The sequence below is a fragment of the Aplidium turbinatum genome, chromosome 12, assembly GCF_918807975.1.
Source record: "Aplidium turbinatum chromosome 12, kaAplTurb1.1, whole genome shotgun sequence".
Classification (NCBI taxonomy): domain Eukaryota; kingdom Metazoa; phylum Chordata; class Ascidiacea; order Aplousobranchia; family Polyclinidae; genus Aplidium; species Aplidium turbinatum.
Genome location: NC_137483.1, coordinates 9148265 through 9173737, shown reverse-complemented (window position 1 = coordinate 9173737; position 25473 = coordinate 9148265). Strand labels below are relative to the sequence as shown.

The 25473-nt window shown below is 38.6% G+C and overlaps 3 protein-coding genes across 3 annotated transcripts in view; all 3 read left to right on the top strand.

The window, feature by feature from the left end:
* Positions 1-194: 194 nt before the first annotated feature.
* On the top strand, positions 195-4336 carry LOC145780564 (uncharacterized). The gene is made up of 2 exons (XM_082592190.1): positions 195-539; positions 2239-4336. The coding sequence occupies exons 1-2, from the start codon at positions 195-197 to the stop codon at positions 3931-3933; spliced, it is 2040 nt and encodes a 679-aa protein (XP_082448316.1). The 3' UTR covers positions 3934-4336.
* Positions 4337-11889: 7553 nt separating this feature from the next.
* LOC145781086 (uncharacterized) lies at positions 11890-15643 on the top strand. The gene is made up of 2 exons (XM_082592835.1): positions 11890-12037; positions 13388-15643. Exons 1-2 carry the CDS (start codon positions 11934-11936, stop codon positions 14079-14081), a joined length of 798 nt encoding a protein of 265 aa, XP_082448961.1. The 5' UTR covers positions 11890-11933; the 3' UTR covers positions 14082-15643.
* The window catches only part of LOC145780563 (tRNA (32-2'-O)-methyltransferase regulator THADA-like), a 31051-nt gene continuing 21220 nt past the window's right edge, over positions 15643-25473 (top strand). The window contains exons 1-15 of the mRNA XM_082592189.1: positions 15643-15775; positions 16284-16399; positions 16539-16657; positions 18204-18382; positions 19150-19341; positions 19704-19801; positions 21115-21401; positions 21838-21903; positions 22037-22206; positions 22373-22528; positions 22902-23089; positions 23939-24121; positions 24421-24501; positions 24785-24940; positions 25364-25453. Coding sequence (XP_082448315.1) covers positions 15700-15775; positions 16284-16399; positions 16539-16657; positions 18204-18382; positions 19150-19341; positions 19704-19801; positions 21115-21401; positions 21838-21903; positions 22037-22206; positions 22373-22528; positions 22902-23089; positions 23939-24121; positions 24421-24501; positions 24785-24940; positions 25364-25453 — 2157 coding nt within the window. The 5' untranslated portion in view covers positions 15643-15699. The remainder of the gene's footprint in view (positions 15776-16283; positions 16400-16538; positions 16658-18203; positions 18383-19149; positions 19342-19703; positions 19802-21114; positions 21402-21837; positions 21904-22036; positions 22207-22372; positions 22529-22901; positions 23090-23938; positions 24122-24420; positions 24502-24784; positions 24941-25363; positions 25454-25473) is intronic.

Sequence of the window (25473 nt, the reverse complement as noted above, 5' to 3'; positions counted from 1 at the left end):
GTTAACTACGTCATTTGACACCCACATTTCAATTGCACTAGCACATTGTTATTTCATTTTAGCAATTAATTTTGCAAATGCGGTACAGCATGGTACAACACTAATCAAAGTAGGCCTATCCTTAATCTTTTCTGAATTTGTTTTAAGCAACACTGACTTAAATATTTAACAACCAAGTTGACTGCTTTTAAAACATGGATTTGAACGTTGCACCCTATCGCATTCCATTCTGTTCGGAATTCACCATGAAGAATAATTCCAGATTAATTTACGAAAATGATGGATCGGGATTGGGGACTCCCCAGCTTGTCAAAGAAGATGTTTTTGCTGACTTCGCTCTGGCGTGGACCATTCTCCCGAGCGAATGCCAAGTTTCTACAATTGTCATAGCTGTGGTGGGAGCCGTGCTTTTACTGCTCAGCCTCATCTTCAACATTATGCTCCTCATCGCATCATTTGCTGCCAAACCTCGTCCTCCTGAAAATAAAGATGAGGAAGTGGCCAGGAAGCAATATGCCAAGATGAAAGATACGCTTGTGGTAATTTTTTTTGTTTTTGTTTACGGCATATTTTGGCTTCGTACGTTTCTAGGTCATTTTAAATTTTCGAGTAAAAACAGGATTCCACGCGTTCCACACACTCGCAAAAGTGTATTTGAACTACAAGAAATAATTGATTCCAAAAAAGTTTTTAAGTATAAAAAGTATAAGAAACATGGTCTACCGCCTCATAAATAACGTTTTGGGCTGGTGCAATAGCGGTGCTATTCTACAGTATTTGGAGTGGCTGGTGAAAACCGTGTGAGAACATATCTTTTGCCATAAACAGACTGAACATGCAAAGCGATATACTGTAGAATTCAATAACGATTATGTTTTATTTTGCCCCATTGCGACAACAAACAGTACGAAAATAAATAAAACTATCTATTTTCTTCAGTTCTTTTGCTAATTTTTCAGTTGCAGCGTGGGTTGCAGTCATCGTATTTCTTTTTTCGACCATCAGCTACTTGATGACTTGAAACTGCGAACTGATGAGGAAACTACATTTTTGCTATTTTCAATATAACCTTGTCAGTTTGCTGTTTAAAATGAAAAATTCAATCAATTTGTATACTTCATTGCTCAACTGGCTCTACGAATTATCAGAATGTGTCTGAGTCAAATATACAAAATTAGTAACAATTAATAAAGTAGCAAAGCAATTTATTTTCGTCAACACTGCACGCATGACATGAAACACTGAGACAAATCGCAAAAAAATATTCTTTTAAGGCAAAACATTAATTCGCATTTTAAAAATATGCAAAATCTGACGTCATCCCTGGCTTTCTTATCTCTGCCTTGTGAGGCTAAAGCAGTGGAGGTTTCTATTAACTTTATTTTTGGTTTTTTACCCAAGCTTATGCTTAGTGGTTTAGGATTTGGATATGGTGAGCAAAATGAAAAAGAGTCTCAGGCAACTGCCTATGATGGGTATCGAACTAAAGTCCATTCGATCATCAATTGAGCGCTTTCACCACCCAATCAACCTTTTGACTAACTTTGTCATAACGTGTTGATGTAGGGACAAAAAGCTAAATAATTAATGATTATCATACGTCATCATTTTCCTGTGAAGATTTCATGTACAGCAAAATGTATAAATAGGCAAGAAGTTTTAAAATCTATTCTATTTATATGTAACTTTTTGATATTCGCGTCACAAGACAAACACAAGCTTTTCCTTATCATCGTAAACAGTATAATGTGGTACAAACAGGAATGAATGCCACAGACAAAATATAAAAACACAATTAATATTTCCGGTTAAAGAATTTAATGTTACAAATGGGTTTCCAAATTACGATTACTACTGCTTGACGTTTTGATTTAAAAAAAGAAATGAACAAAATAAAAAACATTTCCGAAATTCAGTTAGTCGGGTCGGTTATCTACATAAACTTGTAATGTAAAACGTATAAACATGGGTAGCCCACGGGTAGATTTAATATTCCATGGGCAACTGCTGGATTGCTCAATTGGTGAAAACGTGGACTAAAAATAAATGGATTGTTGGTTTTCCTTTCGTAGATTGCATTAGACAAAGTTGAAAATGGATCACAGAAAGAGTCATTTATCTTCAATGGATTAAAAATAATTTATAATTTGTTGAATGCTTTTGGCTATTAGCGCAGAATGATAGCAAGGTCTTTCCATGTCGAAGACAAAATCAATTCAATTTTTTTATTTTTTGCAGGTCGGCAGTGTGTTTAAAGCTTCCATATCGCTGTCTGGACTCATAACGTGCGGGCTCCTGCTCCCCTTCATTGGAATTAGTGGTTATGAGCTACTCTTCTCTTCCATTACCTTTTCATCGGGAAACGCAGAGAGATTGACTCAATATAAGAACGTTGCATGCGCCTTTTTCCATATCGTCCTTTCTTCTACCATTTACTCCATGTTGGGGGCAGTCATTGAGAGATGGATAACTATTTTTGGCTTAAATCCGAAAGAGTATCTGGAGAGAAAACGGAAACCTACTGGTATGCCATCTCCAACAAACAAGAGACGACGCTCGTCCTACAGTGATGCTCCTGGACACTGCAGGTCTCATCGTAAATCAGTAGCGTTCGTATACGTGTGCATGACCTGGATGATTAGCATTGGATTTGGAGTGGTCAGTGTGCTATATGGTAAAGTTCGTCTTCTTTTATTTGGAGAAGATTTTCGTGTTGAAACAATCACATTCAGTTCAAACATTGGTGGATTTGTCAACATCCCTATAAACACAATGCTTGGAATGACAATCCTCTACATAGCTTGCCTTTATATTCCATTCGTCTTGCTGGTCATGTTCTTGGCTATTACACTTTGTTACCTTTTAAGGGTTCGAGCTAAAGCTGAAGGTTTGGAAAGCTATGATGAAGCTTGCTTTCGCAGTGAGTTTGGAAAGCAACAAGTAGGAGCATCCAATCAAAAGGCTGTCGAACATATTAGTAGGAATGGCACGCCAGCCAAAAGAAGAAAACCTGTTGATGCAGAATATTCCCATAAGCTAGAACACACTCGCCAAATTGCGACGAATTGTCAACACACAGGCTTGCATGAAATAACTACAGACTGTATACAAATAGAAAACGATGACATCACAGAACAAACTGTAGAAAACGAGATGCCCCCACCCCCAGAGTGGATCCAATATCCGTCTATTGGAATAAACCGAATGTCCACCATATCGACTGTTCAAGTGCCAGATCTTGCCCAGCCAGCTGCATCTGTATCTATTGATAGTGCAAGAGCTTACTTTGGAGAAACGTCAGAGACAAAGACAACCTTAATATATTGCGCTACCACTGCTTTGTTCCTGTTGCCTTTATGCGCTTTATTAGCTTTTGATGTATTTTCTGGAACTAACAGTATTTTTCGTGATGGTTTCATGACGTATTCTGACTTTAACCGCACCATAAACGAAGAAAGCTTTTTGTCTTCTTACACGGCATCGAGTCTTGGAATAGCATTTTTTGCCCTTTTTGTACTAGGAACAGTGTTTCCGTTTATTGTAATATACAATGGATCTCCACCTTTTCGTCGTGGGACAAAACGTGTTCTTCAGTCACGACGAAGTAAACCGACCAAGCATGAGACGGAACGCAAGAAACCCAGAATCAATAAACTGCCGGAAATAAGAGAATCAAAAACAATTTACACAGACCGTGAGGAAAACGAGTCTGTGGCGTCTACTCCTATCAAAAGAACTATGAGTGTTCCAAATGGAAGAGTCAAGCAAATGAACAAAAATAAATCGTCGCCTCAACCATCATGGGTCATCAGACGGTCTCAGTCACTGAACGTTGATCAAGGGTGGCATCCTCAAATGAGGCCATTCAGCAGCACTTCCATGGAAAGAATGACCATTGACGAGAGATACGAAATGACGGAACTGAAGGAGTAAATCTTTCAAACAGCTTATGTGCAATGTTTATTTCGAAAACATTCGAGTTACTTCACCTCAATTGCATGTGAAACATTAAAGGTTTTAAATAGACAGCAATGCAACATCCCAACAGCAGAGACGGACGTAGCCACGGGGGCTTTGGGAGGCAATCGCTTTCTCCCCTAAATTGCATCTTGCCTCCCAAAAAATATGTTTTTGATATTATTGCAACGTTTTTATGACATTGTATTTGCATGTTTTATGACGTTTTATAAATGTTTGGCTGCATTCTGTAGTTATATTTAAAAAAACTGCTTATTCCAAACATTAAAATAATTTCCCCCAAACAGTTGCTTTTGCCCCCTAAAATTTTCTTTCTGGATACATCACTACTCAACAGGAAGGTATTAAACCTTTTGGGAAACTATACCCATTTATTGTTGAAATTTTCTTTATAAACCCTCGATAGGCTATATGGTTTGAAACTACAATTTCATATTTTGCAACCAATGTTAACAGTAAAACAATTTTAGTTCCAAAATCTAAACGCGAAATGTGTCAATCGTTCTTTTCTGAAAAGTTACAATACAAATTATTTTTTACCATCATAAAAATTGTAATGCAATCTGCAAACTTGAAATCTAAAAACTCCTTAAAATGCTTTATCGCGAACTTGACGCTAGATCAAACTCAGGTCAAAAATCTTTTCTATTTAATGTTTGCACGGTGACATCCGTCTTCTCGCTTGTGTGTCCTCAGCTTACCACCCACTGCAGTCATTCATCATCATGACTTTTTTTTCGACCATGAAAGCAAAAAAACAATATAGTCTAGGCTACATAGCGCAAGGATTTTGGAACGGTCGCGAAAACTTGAGAAATAATTGAAAATTCGAGCAAACATAAAAAAATTTACTAATTGGTATCTAGGCCCATAGGCTTGAAAAAAAGTTGATGGACAATTGCTATGTTGGTCGGCCGTGACATGGTGTGGCGTAGCGGTTGGTGGAGTGGCACCTCACACCACCGGTCCGAGTTCGATACTGAGTCCTGTCACAGGGAGTCTCAAATCAGAAAAGGCTATAATCGTATTGGGCAAGAAGAGGCGTAGCGGTAAGTGGAATGGAGCCTCACTCCACCGGCCCGGGTTCGATACTTGGTGCTGTCACAGGAAGTCTAACTTAACTCATAAAAAGCTACAATCGCATTGGGCATGGAGTGGCGTAGCGGTTAGTTAGTGGAATGGAGCCTCACTCCACCGGTCCGGGTTCGATACTTGGTGCTGTCACAGGAAGTCTAACTTAACTCATAAAAGGCTATGATCGCATTGGACATGGAGTGGCGTAGCGGTTAGTGGAGTGGCACCTCACGGGTTGGATACTTGGTGCTCACAGGAAGTCTAACTCAACTCATAAAAAGCTACAATCGCATTGGACATGGAGTAACGTAGCGGTTAGTGGAGTGGCACCTCACACCTCCGGCCCGGGTTCGATACTGAGTGCTGTCACAGGAAGTCTAACTTAACTCATAAAAGGCTACAATCGCATTGAGTAAGGAGTGGCGTAGTGGTTAGTGGAATGGAGTCTCACTCCACCGGCCCGGGTTCGATGCTGAGTGCTGTCACAAGAAGTCTAACTTAACTCATAAAAAGCTACAATCGCATTGGACATGGAATAACGTAGTGGTTAGTGGAGTGGCACCTCACACCTCAAACAACCGGCCCGGGTTCGATACTGAGTGCTGTCACAGGAAGTCTAACTTAACTCATAAAAGGCTACAATCGCATTGGGCAAGGAGTGGCGTAGCGGTTAGTGGAGTGGCACCTAAATCCACCGGCCCGGGTTCAATACTTGGTGCTCACAGGAAGTCTAACTTAACTCATAAAAGGCTACAATCGGATTGGAAGTGCAGTAGCGTAGTGGTTAGTGGAGTGGAGCCTCACTCCACCAGCCCGGGTTCGATACTGGGTTCTGTCACAGGAAGTTTAACAACTCATAAAAGGCTACAATCCAGGGCCGTAGCCAGAGCAAGAGGGAGCCAACTTTTTTTAGGGGTGCCGAAAAAATGTAAATTATTTTGGCATTTTAACCTCTTAAATACCCGTATCCACAAAAATTGCAATATAACAGATTAGTGTTAAGGCCAACACTGGTCTCTTAATTTATCTGCTAGTTAAATCACGGCAACCATATTACAATGACCAACATAACACAGCCATTGTTGACTTGTTGTATAAATAGTGGTACTTGTTACGAGCAAAAACTTTAACTGGCTCGAAGAAGCTAGTGCCGAGGATTTTGATATATATGATTGCATTCCGCCTATACACCCGTGAGCTCAATAGCGTAGCCAGGAATTTTGAAAGGGGGAGGGGGGTTGACGGCCAGCGAGCGAAGCCCGACGTCAACACCCAGCGGCACCTCAATCCACCGGCCCGGGTTCGATACTTGGTGCTCACAGGAAGTCTAACCTAACTCATAAAAGGCTACAATCGCATTGGAAGTGCAGTAGCGTAGTGGTTAGTGGAGTGAGGCTCTGGGGGTCTGGGGTGCCTCTCCCAGAAAATTTTGAAAAATTACTTTGAATTTGGTGCATTCTGAGAGCATTTTCAACAAAAATTTGGGTATGAATATTACTGTAAAATGGTGCTGTCAGGTGGCATAGCAAAAGGATAAGATCATGTTTTCTTGGGCATTTTTCGGTAGCCTAATAAAGCCAAGTCTCTGTGTTTTCTTGTTGCTAATTTTTGGCTGAGATATTTGAATATTTGGTATTGGCAAAACTCGCTTTTTTAGTGCAGTTTCGTTTAAAATTAGGCAAACTTTGTTTTACAGACATAGAGACTGAAAGCATCATTTTCAATATCGTGACGTCACACGCGTGCCAAAAGGGGCGTTGTAACCCCCAAAACCGATAGATTTTGATACAGAATGTTCAAAGGCGTAAGCACCAATTTTGCCTGTCTTGGTTGTAACATGCTTCGTCTAGTGGGAGCGTCAACCCTTGTTAACACTGAGAATCCACACTCACAAACGGCAGTGCTAGATCCAAATGTAGCAATATCTGCTAATCATTATAATTTATAATAATCATTATAATTGTAGCTGTTGCTCGAAAATGTTGGGATTTTGCCAGGGGGGGCGAATTTTTTTTCAGGGGGGCGATGCCCCCCTGGTTCCCGGCTGACTACGGGCCTACTACAATCGCATTGGGCAAGGAGTGGCGTAGCGGTTAGTGGAGTGGCACCTCAAACGGTGCTGTCACAGGAAGTCTCACTTAACTCATAAAAGGCTACAATCACATTGGGTAAGGAGTGGCGTAGTGGTTAGTGGAGTGGCACCTCACTCCACCGGCCCGGGTTTGATACTGAGTGCTGTCACAAGAAGTCTAACTTAACTCATAAAAGGCTACAATCGCATTGGGAAATGAGTGGTGTAGCTGTTATTGGAGTGGCATCTCACACCACCGGCCCGGATTCGATACTGAGTGCTGTCAAAGGAAGTCTAACTTTAACTCATAAAAGGCTACAATCGCATTGGGCAAGGAGTGGCACAGAGATGTCTAAAGACGGGGATGCGAAGGCTCACAGCGATTGCCTTATTCTTTATGACACTACAAGGACGGTAGTTTGTAGCGCGTGAAATATGCGGTTCTTTTCAAAATTGCGAAAAGTTTGGTAGTGCAGCCAGGGGCGGATCCAGAGGGGGGCGATCGCCCCCCCTAAAACCCAAGAAAGTAGGTTTATTCTTCATTTATATGTATACGATTTGGAAAACAACATATCGAAAGCAATGCTGAATAAGTCTTTCGCCATGTTCAAAGATTAGGTTAGGCCAGGCTATAACAATAACATAGTAGGCCTATAAGGCTATTATTTCGTCGCAGAGTCTAATTACCGAACGAAATTACTAAAATTTAAAAAGTTTCTAAACTTTTTGCCGGCACTGTAGAACATAGCGATAAATCCCTTAGCCTAGATAAGTTGGTTGGACAGAGCAGGTTATTGGCAACTTTGACGGTCAGACGTGGAACTAAAACCATTGAAATTCTACCTTGAAATTGCATCTAGAAACAGCAAAGCTCAATTTTTTTCAATGAGACTTTAGCATCTTGACACCTAACATCATTGCTACTACGAAATTGCTCAAGTACCGACCCGATAGCATTGACAAAAGTCATTTGCAATGCCTACAACGGCTTGTTACGTCATGTATATAGTGTGGAATCTGCTCTAGGTTCAGAGATCCAACTATGGAAGGAGAAGTGGGAAAATAAAACTGTTCCGGCGACTGCTACAGTCTTATCGATGACGACTACTGCAGTCTTACCGAAGAAGCTTTACAACCGTGTGATGAAAATGTGTAGGCCTACACAATCGTAGACTCTCTTCTAAAAATACTATCAACCTTGCCAGTCAGCGTAGCATCAGCCGAAAGAAGCTTTTCATCTCTTCGGTCGTTGAAAACCTGGCTGAGGAACAGCATCGGCGAGGAAAGACTGAATGGATTGGCTTTACGATACCAGCATCGGGACATTTTAATTGACACAGACTCCGTGATAAATCGATTTGCCAACAGTAGAAACCGTAAACTTAACTTAGTGTTGTAGTCAAAGGTACTGTAACGCTTCTGAGTTTGATATGGAAGGCTGCTGAGTTTGAAGTAAGGCTTCTGGGTTGAGGGGTAGACGTTGCTGGTTGGATTGACTTGAAAGCAACACTAGACTTGAGAAATCATCTTGTATTGCGTCAGTTGTTGCAGCAGCGATCAGAGCGAATTCAGAAAGCGTCACGTCTTGCCATAAGAAACGTGTTGATCGAAAAAGAAAGATTCATACCTAGTCTCTTAATTTATATGCGAAACAATATTCATCCGCGGGTTGCAAGGCGCAAAGCTAATTAAATAATAATTGAAACTTAAAAGGGCTAAACAATTGAATTATGAGTGCGTTGGACTGCACTGCAGAATAATGGCTGGTGACGAATATAAGACAGCAGTCGGTACAGTACGACACCTGTTAGTATTACCCGTACCGGCAAAGTAGCTTTTTATTTTCGTTTTATTTGTGAAGTCCACAGAAATAGTTGTTTCTGTTATTGTTAGTTTCTTTTTTTGTCTGGTGCAGCGACAGTGCATGACACGAATTAAGGAGGACTATATCTTTTGGTCGTCATTTAACTATGTTTAACTGCCATTCTATTGCACAAATTGTAGTGTTTCGCTCGTCCAAAATAAAAATTTACAATCTATACTTAGCCTATAGTGGCGATTTTACGGGGGGTGGAGCATAACCCAGTGTTTTGACCTGGCTCCCACTTTTGTTGCTCATTATGTTGAATGTATGCATAACCTTTCCTCATTGCTCTTTGTAACAATTCAAAACTTGTCAGAGGAATAAAACCTCGACGTTATACAGTAAGTCTATAACCTCAATGTTTGCATCAATATTGGGAAGACAAAATTACCTGTTATTATCTTTCCGAGGTCAATTTTGAAATTGCCGTGAAACAATCAAGAGTGAAACCTTCAGTCTCAACTATAAATGCGGCTAGGTTGCTCAGGCTTCAAGTTCACATGGCAAGGGCATATCAGCTCTTTATCCCTCCCTTTGTTAAACAACAGCATTGTTGAAGGTTTTTTAAGTTATAGAATGTCAATTTCTCATTATTTGTGTTCGAAATGCTCTCAACGCATCAAACTCGATCTAAATTTTCTAGGGGAGACCCCCGTCGTTATTTGTGCCTGGCTGATCACTTGCCTGAAAGTCAATGACATCGCCCCCCCCCCCTAACGTGAATACCTGGATCCGCCCCTGAGTGCAGCTGGTACAGTCAGTTACAGAAGACAGTTAGTAAATGTTACACCGAGCATATTAAAAGAATACTTGTTTGAAAAGACAGTCGAAAAGTTACCAGTAAGCTGTTTTTCTCAACAAAGCCTTTGCAGTAGGCTAGTTGTAAAGCAAGTAGCCTATACGAGTAGTTAAATTAACAAGTAACCATGAGCATGCAGTGAGTATCCAGGCCTGATGCTAATAGCGCAATGCCGGTTATCATAACAAGATTTATTAAATTACTATCGGTGCCAATTGTCATTTTACGTTAAACAGAGATTATTTACGATAAACAGAAGCCCTTCTACTGTCAGACGTATTAAAAGCATTTGTATCCCCTTCTTTAGATATCCCTAGAGTGGGGCCTCTCACCACCGGCCAGGATTCGATACTGAGTGCCGTCACAGGAAGTCTCACTTAACTCATAAAAGGCTACAATCGCATTGGGCAAGGACTCAAGGAGTGGCGTAGCGGTTAGTGAAGTGCTGACTTCAAAACAAACCAAGATTTAATTTCATTTAAAATTATATTTTCGCATTGTCATAGGGCAACACCGGTGTGGCAATTCAAAACTTAAAAACACATGCAAATGATAGCAAGGATGCCAGAGCTTGGTTTTTCCACCTAGATCTGGGTTTTTTTGACCACATCTGGGTTTTAAGTTTTTTTATTTCAAATTTAGGTAAATCTAGGTTTTTTTGGTTTTTAACTTTGTACAGAGCTTGCGCGGTATTAAGGCACTGGGATCTTCGATAAATGGTCCACACTGCAACACAAAAATGATAAGGTACCGGTAATGTTTTTTGCATCAGCTACTGCAGTCAGTGAGGTACAGGATGCTGAAGAAATGATCCAACTTTATGAAAATGTGGATGACTAAAAATTGGAGTAGTACAACTATTTGTGTCACTAAACATTTATTTATTGTGAATTTGAGTTATTCTTTTCAACATTATGTTCAAATTAAAAAGGCTAAGCAGGGTTTATTGCTAAGAACCAAGTTATCGTAGTTGTACACCAAACTGTAAGCACTAAGCAGGCATGATGATTCTCCTCAGCCGCAGTCTACAACTCACACAGCCAAAAGTTTAGTTCAAAAGTCAAAACTAACCTTAATGGCTAGCCTATACACTCATACATCTAGTCAGTTTTAGAAATTTTGGTTAAACACACACTGAACCTTGCTCGGAATGGCCCGTTTCGGTGAGTCCGATCCCTATTTCCTGATTTTTTCAATTTTTTTTTTTAAATTATTGGGTACCGTAGCCTAATTATCATTGCCGTTTTAAGGTTAGGGTTAGGGTTGGAGGTTAGAAACTCACCGAATCGGACTCACCGAATAGTAGCAGACCCAACCTTGCTAGCTAAACGCTTTACCATAAACGTAATTTTGAACCAAAATCTTTGCTGTGAGCCCATCTAGGCCTACCACCTCTTGTTTTTGTATATAGTTATATTACATATATAATAAACACCCAAACCAACATAAGCATGTATATTGTATAGCCTAATTATATATACGTGTTACTATTTGTAGCTTTCTGAGGCTTCTGTGTAATGATTTAAAATGGTGCTGAAAGCACACGCAGGTTTTTTTTTACCGCTTTACTACATATTTTCTGGACCTGGGTTTTTTTCGCCTCATCTGGGTTTTTTTTAGCATAAAATCTAAGTTTATTGGAAATTTGTCGCTGGCATCCCTGAATGATAGGTATGAATTATTGATTTATGATATTGGTGCAATCCAGCCATCGGCAGGTTCAATGCTTGTTCTTCGTGAGTTTCAGGCAGGTTTCAGGTTTGTTTATTTATCGGACATTGAGATACAGCAATGTATAGCAGGCAGCAGCTAAATATGTCAGTAGGTACTTTGTAGTTTGTTGCACATCAATGTTATGTTAGTGTTTCTAAGGTCTGATACCAAAACTACCCTGGCATAGGCTACTATGCACTGCAGTTTACAAATCAGTTAGCAAGTGTTGTTTTCACTTACTTGTGTGTTTGAAGTATATGGTACCATAGTAAGCTGTTAACTATTGTGTCTGATAAATTTGCATTTGAACCAGTAGAAACAAATCACATAAACAGTACTGGTACAGGTGGTCCTAAAACAGTTCGCTTTCAATTTTATTGAAGACTTAGAACTGTTCACCTAAATTAGGATACCTTAGTGTTTTAAAAATTAAGATGGCAAAGTTAAAGCTGGTAAAGGAAAAAGCAACGTTTAAACCATTGCAATCTGGACCAGAGGCTCGAATACAAAAGCGAAGAGCATCACAAGCAAAGCACAGGTTTAGTAAATGTACAGTAGGCTATTTATCACAATAATGCAAAAATGACATACCAGAATTGCGATGCTTTTATTGCTTGACATTTTTTTATATGACATTGTTTACGGTATCCTACCTGCTATTTAATATTTTTTAAGCAAATATAAAGCTTCGATTTTTGCTCAAGAACTAGTCATGTTATAAGTTTCTCAGTTCTCACATTACGATATGTTTTTATATGTTTTGTTAACTTTATTGCAGATCTTGATTTGTACCATGCCTAATTGCTGGCATTACATGTACTTTTGATTACTTCAATTAATTACGGTACCGTACCTAATAACATAAATCTGGAAGAAGGTGACTTAATGAGCTTTTAGAATTTTGTGCTGGCTCCAGCTTTTTCTATCTGACTTTCTTGAGCCTGTGTTGTTTGAGTCAATGTGAACTGTTTTTGTTTGCGTCATATTGCAACAAATGTGACATACCGGTAGCTCTTTTCTTGACTCCCACTTTGCATAATAGACCTATGAACTACCGTACCACTCTATCATATTTATCTTATCTCAAAATGGAAAAAAATATGTTTTCTTAGAAAATAAAGAATGTATATATACTATCACTATCATCCTGCATCTCAGAATAGCTTATTTTTATTTATTTATGTGGAATGTTATTGTTTAGGCAGTGGCTATTTAACCGGCGCCGGTCTTTGAATCTGAAACACTATTTGACCAGTCATGACGTCACTATATAGGGCACTTCTTTCTTTTTCTCTTTCAAAGCAAAAGACAAGAAGAGTGCCTATATAAGTTCTAAATTTGACAATTATGTTCAACTGATTCGGTGGCGCTTAGGATATGTCTCCGGCTGGTGTTCCAGAGGGAATGAGTTCGATACTATGCGGAAGCGTTTTTTTTTTAATTTTTAACTAAATTTTGACCCGAAGTGACTTAAAAAGAAAGAGAAAAAGAAAGAAGTGGCTATATAGTGACGTCGAGTCGAGGTTGTGACAAATTGGTGGCAGGTGCCACGCAAACTTGTGGCAGGTGCCGCGCAAACTTGTGGCAGGTGCCACGCAAACTGGTGGCAGGTGCCACACAAACTGGTGGCAGGTCCCACTGCCACAAATTTGTCACAACCCCTATTGGTGACGTCATGACCGGTCAAATAGTGTTTCAAATTCAAAGACCGGCGCCGGTTAAATAGCCACTGCCTATTGTTTAACACTGCAATTGCTGGTTGCATTATTGACAAATGTTTAAACACTTTGCACCTCTCATTAGCGTAACATTTTTTGTAATAGTATAGGTTCAATTCATTCCTCATTTCCAGAATGCAGATAAACTCAATGATAAAACTTTGTTGCAGACATAACTTGGCAGCTTGTTTTAAAAACTTACATGGAGTTTTACCTGAGGAAGACATTACCAAGTTGCGAACACCAGGTCAATCACGTCCAGATATATTGCAGGATGCCTTTTCTGGGATTAAAACTAACAGAACAATGCTTTTGAGCAGAGCTAAGAATTATGTTTTACATTTAGAGTCAGTGGTAACAATGTTGATGGCAGAGAAAAACAAGTTTAAGCATAACGCATTCCCACATGGAATGCAAAGTACACAATTTCTTAGAATGTCGAATAATGGAAACAGCCAGTTCAGATCGATAAAAGATGTTCGCAGGAGTTTTTTAAGTAATTTTGAGCTTGAGAAATCAATTGATGACTATACTTTTTGTCGACTGGAGGAGACTGATGAAGGAGAAAGTCAAACTATGTCAGGTCTCAAGAAAAACGACCCATGCCTGCATGGACACCCCAGTCAAAGTTCCCTATCTCAACCAACATTAAATTCAAATGCTATTTCGACTGATGTAAACCCTTTACTTCTTATTCCTATCAATGTTCAATCGATGTTTGATAATGCACCAGTGTATGTGAGTGCAACTAGCCCATCTTTACTCGGACCTCGCTCTCCCACTGACATTAGTGTTGACTTGGGATTCGTTTCAGCTGAAAACGCAAGCCAAGAGACACCTGATGCTTCTTTACATGCCATATAACATTTTTCACATAGAAGAGCTTGATGAGGTACTAAAGGGATTTATCAGCATATAAACTGAAGCGATTAGACAAATTTACTGTTATAAGCAAGAAAAAAAAAACGTTTTATATATAATGCATGCTGATAAATTAGTTTTTATTTGATTATGAGGTTGCCATTCATCATAAAAAGAAGTGTTATTTGTTCATTCTTGTTCAGATTACAGCCATAAAAGAACATGATGTGGATTTTTGTTCAATTGTTGCATTGTTGTTAATTTCAAAAATGATGTTTTTGCAGTTGGTCATTTCATTTCATGGCTATTGAACTGAGATATAAAAAGATAGTTTTTGCTTTATATCTACACAACCTAATAGAAAAAATGCACCATAACTACAATTTGTGTCAATTCTGAATTGCAGTTTCTTCAAATAATGATATTGTTGCTACAGCTTTGTTAATTGTGTGAAAATGTTGTAAAAGCGTTCTAAAATTTCACTATTAGCAAGTCGGCTTATATATTGTGAATATATCACCAGTAATGTTGTATTCCGACATGTTTGATTATACATCGTTGGTTGTTGAACTATCTCTATAAAACATTTAGTGTGTGGCTGTATACAGTGTACAGTATATGCATACTTAATTGACGATAGCCATGGGAAGTTGTACCGGTAGCTAGTTGTTTCTTGCATTGTTTTTTTTATCCTCGTTTTAGAGAAAAGTTTCCAGAAACATTATAAACTACTAGTACTTAGGCTATTCAAATAGAAGGCGGGGAAATTTACACCATACCAATAAACAATGCAGCAGCACTGGCAAAGATGTTTTGCTTTTTAATTCACAAGCAAGTGTTTTATGTGCTTAATTGTATATTTTAGATGATGTCAATGTGGTTAGCCTGGTGCATGTACTTCTGAATTTAGGGTCTGCTACTATTCGGCAAATTTCCCTATTCGGCGACAGCCTTTTTCGGCGAATTTCCGATTCGGCTATTTTTTGAAAATCCAACGACACCTTCTGTAAATTCAACGATTGAATAAATTATTCAATGTTCAGACATTGAATCAATGTAAATATGAACTGTTAGGCTAATTGGCAAACATTTTAATTAGTTCAAACATTTTTCGCTAAATTTCATTTTAATTTATTTTTCTTTGTTGGAATGCAAAAGAAACAATATTGTGGAATAAAATACAAGATTTTCTACATAAACAGAAGACGTCGTTGGATTTACAGAAGGCGTCGTTGGAATTTCAAAATATCGCCAAATAGGGAACTCGCCGAAAAAGGATGTTGCCGAATATGGAACTCGCCAAATGGGCCATTCCGTTCTGAATGACCTCATCAAGAAAGACATTATTAGTCTAATCTCATGTTTGAGACAAATGTCACTGAAGTTCTTTCTTTGTTTCTGTATGTTCATAGCTGTTTGTCAATGACAGAAAATCAATACATACTTTGTTGTGAACAGCATATGATAAGCAAGTGACTTCTTTTATGCTGAAAGTTTTTGACTGCATCGTATTGTTTTTGTTTGGTGTTTCACACATGTTGTAAAGTATTTTTTTGGTTTTTAAGGGTTCTGTGTTTTCTGTTAAACAAGCAAAAGTCAATTAATAGGTGCTTACTGCAGAATGAGAAATTCAATAAAAAATGCTTCAAGCCAATGCTTGTCACCTTCTTCAATAGAAAAGCTGACATCAGCTTTAGGTAAGTTAATTTTAAGAAATTGTGATTACCGGTATCTTAAATCTAAATCCTTACTAAACTCTTGTTGGATGGCCTCAAGTTTGATTAGCTGGATGTTTCCAGTAACTGCTTCATTTTCAAAAGTCATATAAGTACATATATAGTTTATAAAATATTGTACATAGTTACAAAAGTCATACTCATATAGGTAGATACTACTGTACATATATTTATGAAACTAGACTTTCTTCTGTTGCCCTGCCTGTTAGTTTGTTTAGCAATCTGCTACTTTTTTCAGGCTGTAATGTTGAGAGCTCTTGCAGTTCTGGGCTTGTGCTTTTGTGCTCAACGTGCTTGTTTTTATTGATCTCACAATCCAACTCTTCTAAAAATCTCTTTGGTGCAATGTCAACTTTTTTTCCTTTATTTTTGTAGTCAAGCTTGTATTGTAGATATCTTCGAAAACAGCAAGGTATTCTTTTATATGAAAACTTATATATATTATAGGTTAAACATATTTGCTTTACAGACAGACTCCTTGATCAATGCGATACTTCTCATCATGTCGAAATATTCCAACAACTTCAATTGCTCAGCAGTACATCACATGAAAACGTTGGACAAGTAATTAACGTCATAAAAATTGTGAGTTTACTGTTTTCAAGGTTGGATAGCAGAGAGATGGTCTTTCGTTTTTCTTAAGTTTGCTAGAAGGGTTGGTGAGAAAATGTCTAACTATGCAATATGCATTTGGCTCCTCGCTGTTAACTCAATGTATGTTTAGGTCAGCAAGAAATTGTACACTTTGGAAAGTTCCACGAAGCAGTCTGATCTCATCGAGGCCATTTGTCAATTTTATTTTCACTGCTCTACAAAGCACCCTTGTAAAAGAAAGCTCGCAAGGTATGTACGCTTCTTTCTGTAGAACAGAACTCGAATGACAAATACTGGTGAAGAGAGAATTTTAGCAATCACAATCACAGCGTTTGTATTTACAGCAGGCTTTGAATATAATCGATTAACATTTGTCATTGGATTGGAAAAAATTCCTCTAAAGTAGTGGTTCCCAACCTTTTTGTTGTCACCGACCCCTTTAGACAAATTATTAATTCTGCGGACCCCTACCTAAATTTTGCCTGAAACTCAATTAACATACTATTGACTATGGTAATAATTATGCTACTCAACTACTGTACGGTGTTATATTGCATTGCCGCTATGACACCTGCGGCAAATATCAGGTTAAACAGTTGTTCAAATAAGAAAATGAATGGATTGTTCAAGAAATGTCAGCAGTATTTGAATATTAAGGTGACCCAAAGTGCCATGCCGAAACTTTTTTAGCGTACCGTAAGCAAATTTAATGAGATAGTTGTTGTTGCCTTTCCTGAACTAAACGACTGAACTGCGGTTAAGTTTTTGACAATGCAACGCGCATGTCATCTTCAACGTCCACTGTCCAGGCAATTTCGATGTTGTTTTTATTGCAACAAGAGCTGAGAATCCTGCCTCGCAGAGGTTAAGTGGTTATGAATGGTAACAAAACAATAATCGCTTGCTTTGCCAAGAATGGGTAGGTTTGCAGTTGTGAGCACCAAAATTCTTCCACAATTTTAAAAATGAAATTCAATGCGTAATAACTCTTTTGATCTCAAATCAATTAGGTCATATTTACTGAGATCGTCGTCACTAATGTTGTTCAAGTCAAAAAGAAAAGGATTTCGAATCCATGTTTCAACTTCGTTCGGCAGGTGTTCTAAATTAAAATAACGTTGAAATGAAATTTGCAGGGTTTCAAGTGTGCGCAAAATTTTTCTCTCATAGAGATCAAAAGAGTACATTTTCCGAGTTTCATCCATCAAGATAAGATCTTCCAACATTGGAAAGTTAGCGCCGTGGTTAGCGTAATTCCCTGCTTCCAATCTGCGTTTCCAAACCGGCAACTTGGCTGAAATCGCTGTCAGTTTTTCAGCTGCATCAATTATTGTCACACCTGATCGTAAAACGAGCGAAACGAAACTGACAGCGGGTTTTCACTCTGCTTGAAATCATGATTTTTTGCGTTTTATTTTGATCACTTCGCTGTCTTGATCATTGTTATTCACTCGCACGAAAAGGAAATGAATCGGCTTGTTTTCCAACTGTTCCAATTATGAGCTAACAATATCAAAATTTTTCGACTAGGCGTAGCCTACTGCATGCGTAAAACTAATCCTTTCAAGCAGCGGTTGTAATAAATTCGGTTTGTGACCTAGGTGTTAATATAAACAAGACACTAAGCTTTATCAAAGACTATTTTAATTGAGTAAAATAGCGTTATGGTTATGACGTCATTATCTTTCTCGCCCCCCAAGGTTTTTTGAAAAGTCGGCGCCTATGACTCTCCATACGAATCAAACTTTTAGCCTATCTTGATGATTGTTTTTGTAAGATTGTTGTATTTTTTCAGTCTTCTTCTGAGTGCTTCGTTGGACAGGAGCACCGTGGTTCAGTGCGTCATCAATTGTCTCACATCTGCATTGGATGGAATGCCTGACTTCGAACTGCCTGTCCATCATGTTATTCAAACCTTGGAACACATTTCACAAACGTTTAATGGAGATATCACATCGAAAATACCAACGAAAGGTAAGGTCAATACCCATGGTGGTACTGAAAAATACAAGGTGACCCAAGACATAATTTTTTCAACTCTGCATTTTTTTTTTACCCAAATACTGTAAGTATAGGATAACGTCGTCTCCCCCCCAAAAAAAAACAAAAAACGTATTTTGTTATCATCATCATAATCCATCGTCGGTTGTTCCCCACTAGTGGGGGTGGCCGATTGTTTCCGCGCAGCAATTGTTTTAATCCCTTTTCTCCATTTCACCCTGTCCCTTGCATCTTCCTCCTTCAGTCCGACTTTTTTAACTTCATCCTTCACTTGTTGTTTCCACGTTCTTCTTGGACGACCGCGTTTCCTCTTCCCATCCACCTTTAGATCTAGTGCCTTTCTAAGAAAACTTCCTTCCTCCCTCCTTATCACATGTCCATACCATCTTACTCCATTTGCCCTTGCCAGTTGGTCTATGGTCTCTCTCTCATCTCTAGCATATCCAACAATTCTTCAGTCCTTTTTTCCCTTCTCGTTTTCACCCCACACATTGCTCTCACCATTGACCTTTCCGTTCTTCTCAGGATTGCCAGTTCACTCTCTCTCAATATCCATGTCTCGCTACCATATAGCATTGCAGGCCGCACACAGCTCCGATATACTTTCCCTTTCATCCTTATGAGTTTTATTTTTAGAGTGTCAGGTTGGATTTGATGTAATTCGAGAAAGGGTTCCATCAATTTTGTAAAAAGATAAGTTGTTTCAAGAATGAAACATAAACTCCATCTCTCTCTTCTAGCTTTCCAATTCGTTGCCAATGCTTTGCAAAGCCATCACGAGGAACTAGCAATGTCGCCATCCAATGCCACTGAAGCACAAGACAGATTGATACATGAAATATGTGATGATCTGAAATGCGCGACCGCACTCATGCAGAAGCAAACGCATCATGATCACATGAATCCGCGATTCACGAATGGAATAAAGTCATGTGAATCAAATCACATAAATATCATTCGCAAACTTCACGCTCAATGCACGTTGCTTTTTCACAACAGTAAGTGTTACTCGTTCGAGCCTACTGAATTACTGAGTGAGTTTTTAAAAGTGTATATGGTTCACGTCGTTTTTTTGCTGTACATATCTTAGCGAAACACATTTTATAAGTTAAAGAAAAATCTAGTTGCTACTCTACTGAAAACCTTAACAGCTTCTTCCAGTTTTGGTGAGATAGTGAAAAGGTTCTTATTCAAATAGAATCGGCTGAAAATAATTTGCCCCAATTGGCATTGAGCAGTCATTTTGCAGTGACAACATTCCTTGCATAATTTTTATTAATTTCTCCGTTTTCAGGTAATCTTGGTTGGGAATGCTGGAATGCAGCTGGCTTATTATTTCCGTATCTCATTCGAGCAATCCATGGTGATGACATCGATGCTTTTTACCAAGAGGTGCTGTATATGCGTTCGTAATTTTGGCGATAGCTTAGTACAAAGTTCTTCCTTGTTTAGACGTTTGTTTATCCACAAACCGCAGAAAATGTACACTAGCCACCAAATTATTCTATTTTTCATTGTTTTAGCGTCTTCAGGGGTTGAATTAATGCAAAACTGGACCGATTTGCTGGTTGGTGAGCGCTACATGTTTTTAGCTATGCTTGGAAGTTCAAGCGATGTCGACGTGTCTCAAGTCGAGCGTTGAAATACCACGGAACATGGGATCGCATTTCGGGTGGTTTTAATTTGACCACACTCCGCACCACAGCCTCGGTTTAACTGGCACGCAGTATAGTTGTTCAGCCTGGTTAGGGTGAAGAAATCTGCCTTAGAGTTAAAGTTGCGTGCTTTACAATCGACAGTCTTTGATGTCTTGCGTGTAGTAAACAGTTTCATATCAGTCAACGTTTAAATAACACAAGTCATCGATTTGAAACCAACTTTCTGGTGCACGAAGAAAACGATTGTTTTTATAGTAAATTTGAGTCGCTGAGTATGCAAATAAAGTCCGTTTTCCGTATAAAATCTTTTTTTTTCACTTCAGCCATCACACGTTAACACTTTGAGGACCAGTGGCGCACTCATTTACCACAGATTAAACCTGTTGAAAACTAAATACTTTCACATTTTTTAGCTTCTTCCATTAATTCCCATAGTTTTGACTGTCAGAAATTTGAAAACGACAACTATTTTGCTTTCGGATGATAGGATACCCTGCCTCAAGAGTCCTAAATATTTCTTGTATACTTTTTGCAAAAATCACCCATTTCCGACTTGTTCACTGTTCAGCTGCCTGTGATCCTAGCGGTTGAACTCTATATTTTAACAGAAACGGTTTCATTTAAATGCCCTTCAGATGGCTCACCAGTGCAAAATCATTTTCTAAATGTTTAGCATTATTTTGAGAAATGCAAGAGGGAATTAAGTGGTGAAAACGAGTCTTGTTTATTGCAGGCAACCATATACCACACATTTTTTGAAATCTCTCATCAATGGGTTTGGTCTAACAGAAAAAGACCTGAAATGAATCTCAGGTATTTTTCTGGTAGACAAGACCCATTGAGAAATTTCAAAAGATGTGTATACTTTGCCTGAAATAAGCAAGGTGCCTTTTAATGTCAGTTTATAGGCTACACAGTAGGCTACACATTTTATCTTTGTTACATCAAAAGTTGTACTGACCAGTGTAATTCAATCGAATAACTTCATACTGTTTTTAACTCTGTTATAGCATTGAGATGTTATAAAGGATTTAATTCTCATTTCAGATGCGAACGATGTTTCAAATTACAGACGATGTAGCTGATCGTTTGTGCCACCGAGTGTGCGCCAGTGCATTTGTTGGAATTTGTAATGGTTGTCTGGTGCTGCTGAACGGATCTAGTTTAAAAGAGAGCAAGAAATCTGCCCCAAACACTTCTCAAAACGGTTCTTTCACAAATGGGCATTGCCACTCAAACGGAGTTTCAACGAATGAAAATCTTGAACTGTCACCGCACCAAATGTTCGCCCTTTTTGACGTGATCTTCCAAAGTTTAATATTTAAAAAAGAAAGGTAATTTTGCAGTCGTTTATTTTGAGAAAAGTTGGTTTCAGTCTTACTGCGTTGTGTCAACGTTGCCAGATGTTGCATTATGAAATATTTTTTAGTTGTTTTGTAAAAATGAGATAAAATTTTCGACATCATAAGAACAATTTTCCTAACGCGTCGCTTGTTTATTCTTGCCAAAGACACATTGTGCTTGATAACTGGACAAAACTTGTAAGAAAATCTCTCCATTATTTGAGACGGTGGTTGTAGGCATGATTTGTTATTTCCGACTACCAATGACCAGAAACTTTTCAATGCCAAAAAACTAGAAATGTTTGTTAAATTTAATCGCTCCGATTTGCGATTGCAGATCGCTTTATCGCGGTGAATCGACATAAAACACTTCAAAAATTTGTGTAAAAATACGAAATCTTTCAGCAACCAACATAATTCTTTTCAGGATTACAACGGTTCCGGACCAAATAGCGATTGCCAAGTGTTTCGTCCAATGGACTCTCACTGTGAAGTACGTACATTGTCACCGCCTGTTTAAACTGATGCTCGTACAATCCTGTGCTTACCAGTATGTTGATCAAACTGCTTCATTTTTATCCAGCTTTATTTTTCTCATGTTTTTGCTCATTGTCTTTTTTTTCTAGAAATTTCATGAAATGTGAGCATGCTGTCGATTGGCCTTTGCTGGACAGCGCCATCGCTTGTTTGCAATCATACATAGCGGTTGGATTGGATCATCCGGTAGATGTCATACGTCATCAGTCACGTGACACACTGGTGAATATCATGGCTATTGGAAGCAACAACAAGTCAGGTGAGTTGTGTGGCTTATTCCAGTTTGTTTCATCTAATTCACCGCTACTATTGATTTTCTACTGACAACTCTTTCCTGTCAATCACATATCAGTAATCGTGACTTATCGCGGCATTGAGCATAAAATCAGCAGAAGACAAGGTGCAACAGCTCTATTTGCACTCAGGTTCAAGCACGTTTGCTGAAGACCTCATATCCAACGTTGCATTGTGGGATTGGCACAAGCGATCGGTTTATGTTTCGTTCCAGTGCGTGCTGAGCCACATCTCACTGGACTACCTGCTCGATCATCATCCCAATCTACGTGAGAAGCTATTGACAGGTATAAGTCAAGAAAGCAACAAGTCTACTTGCGTAATTCAGAAGTCATTTTGTTCTCTATATTTGTAGGACATTTAACTCTTTTAAAAAAAAAACTTGCTTTTTTGTTGCCATTCCGTCCATGGCCAACTTTTTAACGATAAATTTTCTTTTCTGGTCTTTTATTGTCATTTTTAAATGCATCTTGTTAAAAGTAAACATTTTTGGAATTAAAATTTAAACGTTTCTCCTGCAATCTTTTGAGAAGCCAACACAGTTTGATTTTTTATCAATATTTCAACGAGTTGTTTCAATATTTTCCGGATATAGAACTTTCTTAATTTCCCAATTTAATTTATCACCACCGAGCTAAACACCAACACTTTTACTTTCAGCCTGCCGCAGCCAGTCGTTAGCTCCGTATGCTTCTCAGCTGTACAGCCAATTGGCCCAGAAGCACTTACGCGCTGAAAGCGATGCTCCTACCGTTCAATTTCTCATTAAACAAATGGATGTGTGGCTTAAACCGGCTCTGCGTGCTTTGTGCTCATGTGACTTGCACCATTCCCGGCTGCTACTCGATGTAAGTACAGATTTTGTTTGATCACTTAGTAATAATTCAGATGGCGATCAATTGTATCAGCCAGTCTTCATGCTACCTAGTTTGTTCAGTAGTCAACGACTTGATCCGATTATATCACCTAGTTACTGTTCCCTGTCTGTTATTTACATTTATTTCGGTCTGTTACTGTTTTGCATTGGTTTGTGGCGCAGCGTAAGGTCATTTGACAAGACGACATTGAAAGAATGAATTTGTGTTAGAGCAAGCCTTAAACAGTACGGATTGTTCTAGCTTGTAGACTTTGGTTTGAATTTAGCCTATCAGTGTTACGTTGAATCGATGTAATATTAACTTAGCAAAAGTGTGTAATTATAATTATCTCGAATGAGTTTTCTGAAAATTTTGGATTTTAAAATGAAAGAAATTACTTTTAAATCAAAGCAGGAAAAAACAGAAGGGAAAGTTGACACGGCGATCAATTGGTTACAGTTTACTTTAGTGCAGTAGATGCTGCTTGTTTAGACCAGTCTATGTTTTTATGAATCATTTCTGGTTAGATGATCTTGTCCGTTGCAATGCTGTCGGCATAATTAGTGTGTCGGCTACTTGGCTTAGTGGTGAGAGCATCGCCTTGGCGTTCAAGAAGATCTCGGTTCGACTCCCACCCAGTGCACTCTGCTACATTTTGTCAAGAAACAATCGCAGTGAAATGAAGATTGACTTTCCTGTCCATTCAGTTAGAATCTTTTACCGTTAGACATAAGCCTGGATGCGACAACAATGAATATCATCATTGAAAAGTGCTTCAATGCTATTTTACGTTGTGTAGACGTTAAACTGTTTTCAAATAACCTTTTTTTTTTCATGCAGTATTGCTTTACCAAATTGGTGAAATTATACGGTAAATCTGCTGTGTCGTTTGCCGTCACTTATCTCACCAAGAGAGGAACGGAAAGGGGGGATAATCCTGATGACCGTGGACACTCAAGCAAACACTTGAATACCTTGATCATGTGTCTCCGAGCATCTCAGCACATGGGTCTACTGCAGCATGTATGTACTATTGTATATTGACAGATCGGTTTCAAGAAAATGTTAGTTTTTACGAAAGAAGTTTTGTTTTTTTACTTTAGCATTGTGCATGTAAGATCAAGAGGCGCGATTGTCGGGGGGGAGGGGGACGACCCCCTGGCCGTAGACGTTTGTTCGATTTGCTAAAGCAACGTTTTGATTTTTTGTTTTCTTGCTTACTACTCGTGACTTCTACAGGCGTTAAATCCGCATAAAATCGACAGATTTGCATGTTACAGAAATATTAACCATTGTCCGTCACAAAAACTTATTTTTTTTAGCTTGGTGGCCAAGATGAAGCGTTAAATGAAGTAATTGACCAGCAAGATATCAAAGCTGCCCTTGTTCACAGCAATAGTCAAGTATTTGCCTTTTTATATTATTGGTGACCAGTAAATAGACACCAACTGTGTTCTTGTGTGTTGTGGTAGCCAACCACTGCCAAACGAATTTCTAAATCTCATACACCGGGTTTATTTTCTCACAATAAAAATTATTTCTCATTTCGAGATGTTTATTGTTTATGCGCCGGTGCTATGAAACTCTATTTTGTTGCTTTAGTCTAATGCTTCAAAATCGGTTTAGCATTTCTGTGATAGAAGAAAATATGACCCAATGTTGTTTCCTAGCACCAGTGCTTTTCAGATTAGATTGGACTCCATCTCTCTAGTTTGTGAAAGTTGGAAGCCCACGGTCCTTGTCACCGAATCAGACATTGAACTTATGAAGTATTGCCTTCCCTACAACATGAATTGCCAATGCCCTGCTTTCAGGCAGCAACTTCTACACATCATAAAGAAGGTAGGACTAGGACATAATCGACTGTTTGATAAAAATTGGGCATTATTTGCTCTCCCAGAAATGTTTTTGTAAAAGAGTTTTTGCCTGCTGTTGCCCATATTTCAGTGGGACAGTTGACATAGCGCTTGTGTACACTGCCACCAAACCATGCTCTGCACCTCTACTGCTTACACCGGTGAGGTGTATCCGCTGTGCTTGAGATCATTAAGATTCAATTTTGTTATCAAATTATGGCTGACTTCATGCAATTCGCGCTTGTTTCTGTTGCTTTTAGGCTTAAAATGAAACGCTTGTCAGATACTTTCCTAAAACTCCTGTGCAATGTACATATTTTTTAAACTGTCACTACAGTATTGCTTTTCGTTGTATCGTTAACATAAATCTTTTAACAGTCTTCATATTAATTCATTTGTTTAAATTCAGTTCCTGAATCGGTTAGCTCTCAACATGGAAAGCTTGGTGAAAAAGAAATCTCCCAAACCCGGTGATGAAGCCATCTTACTATCTTACAAGGTTGCCACTGACTTGTTTTT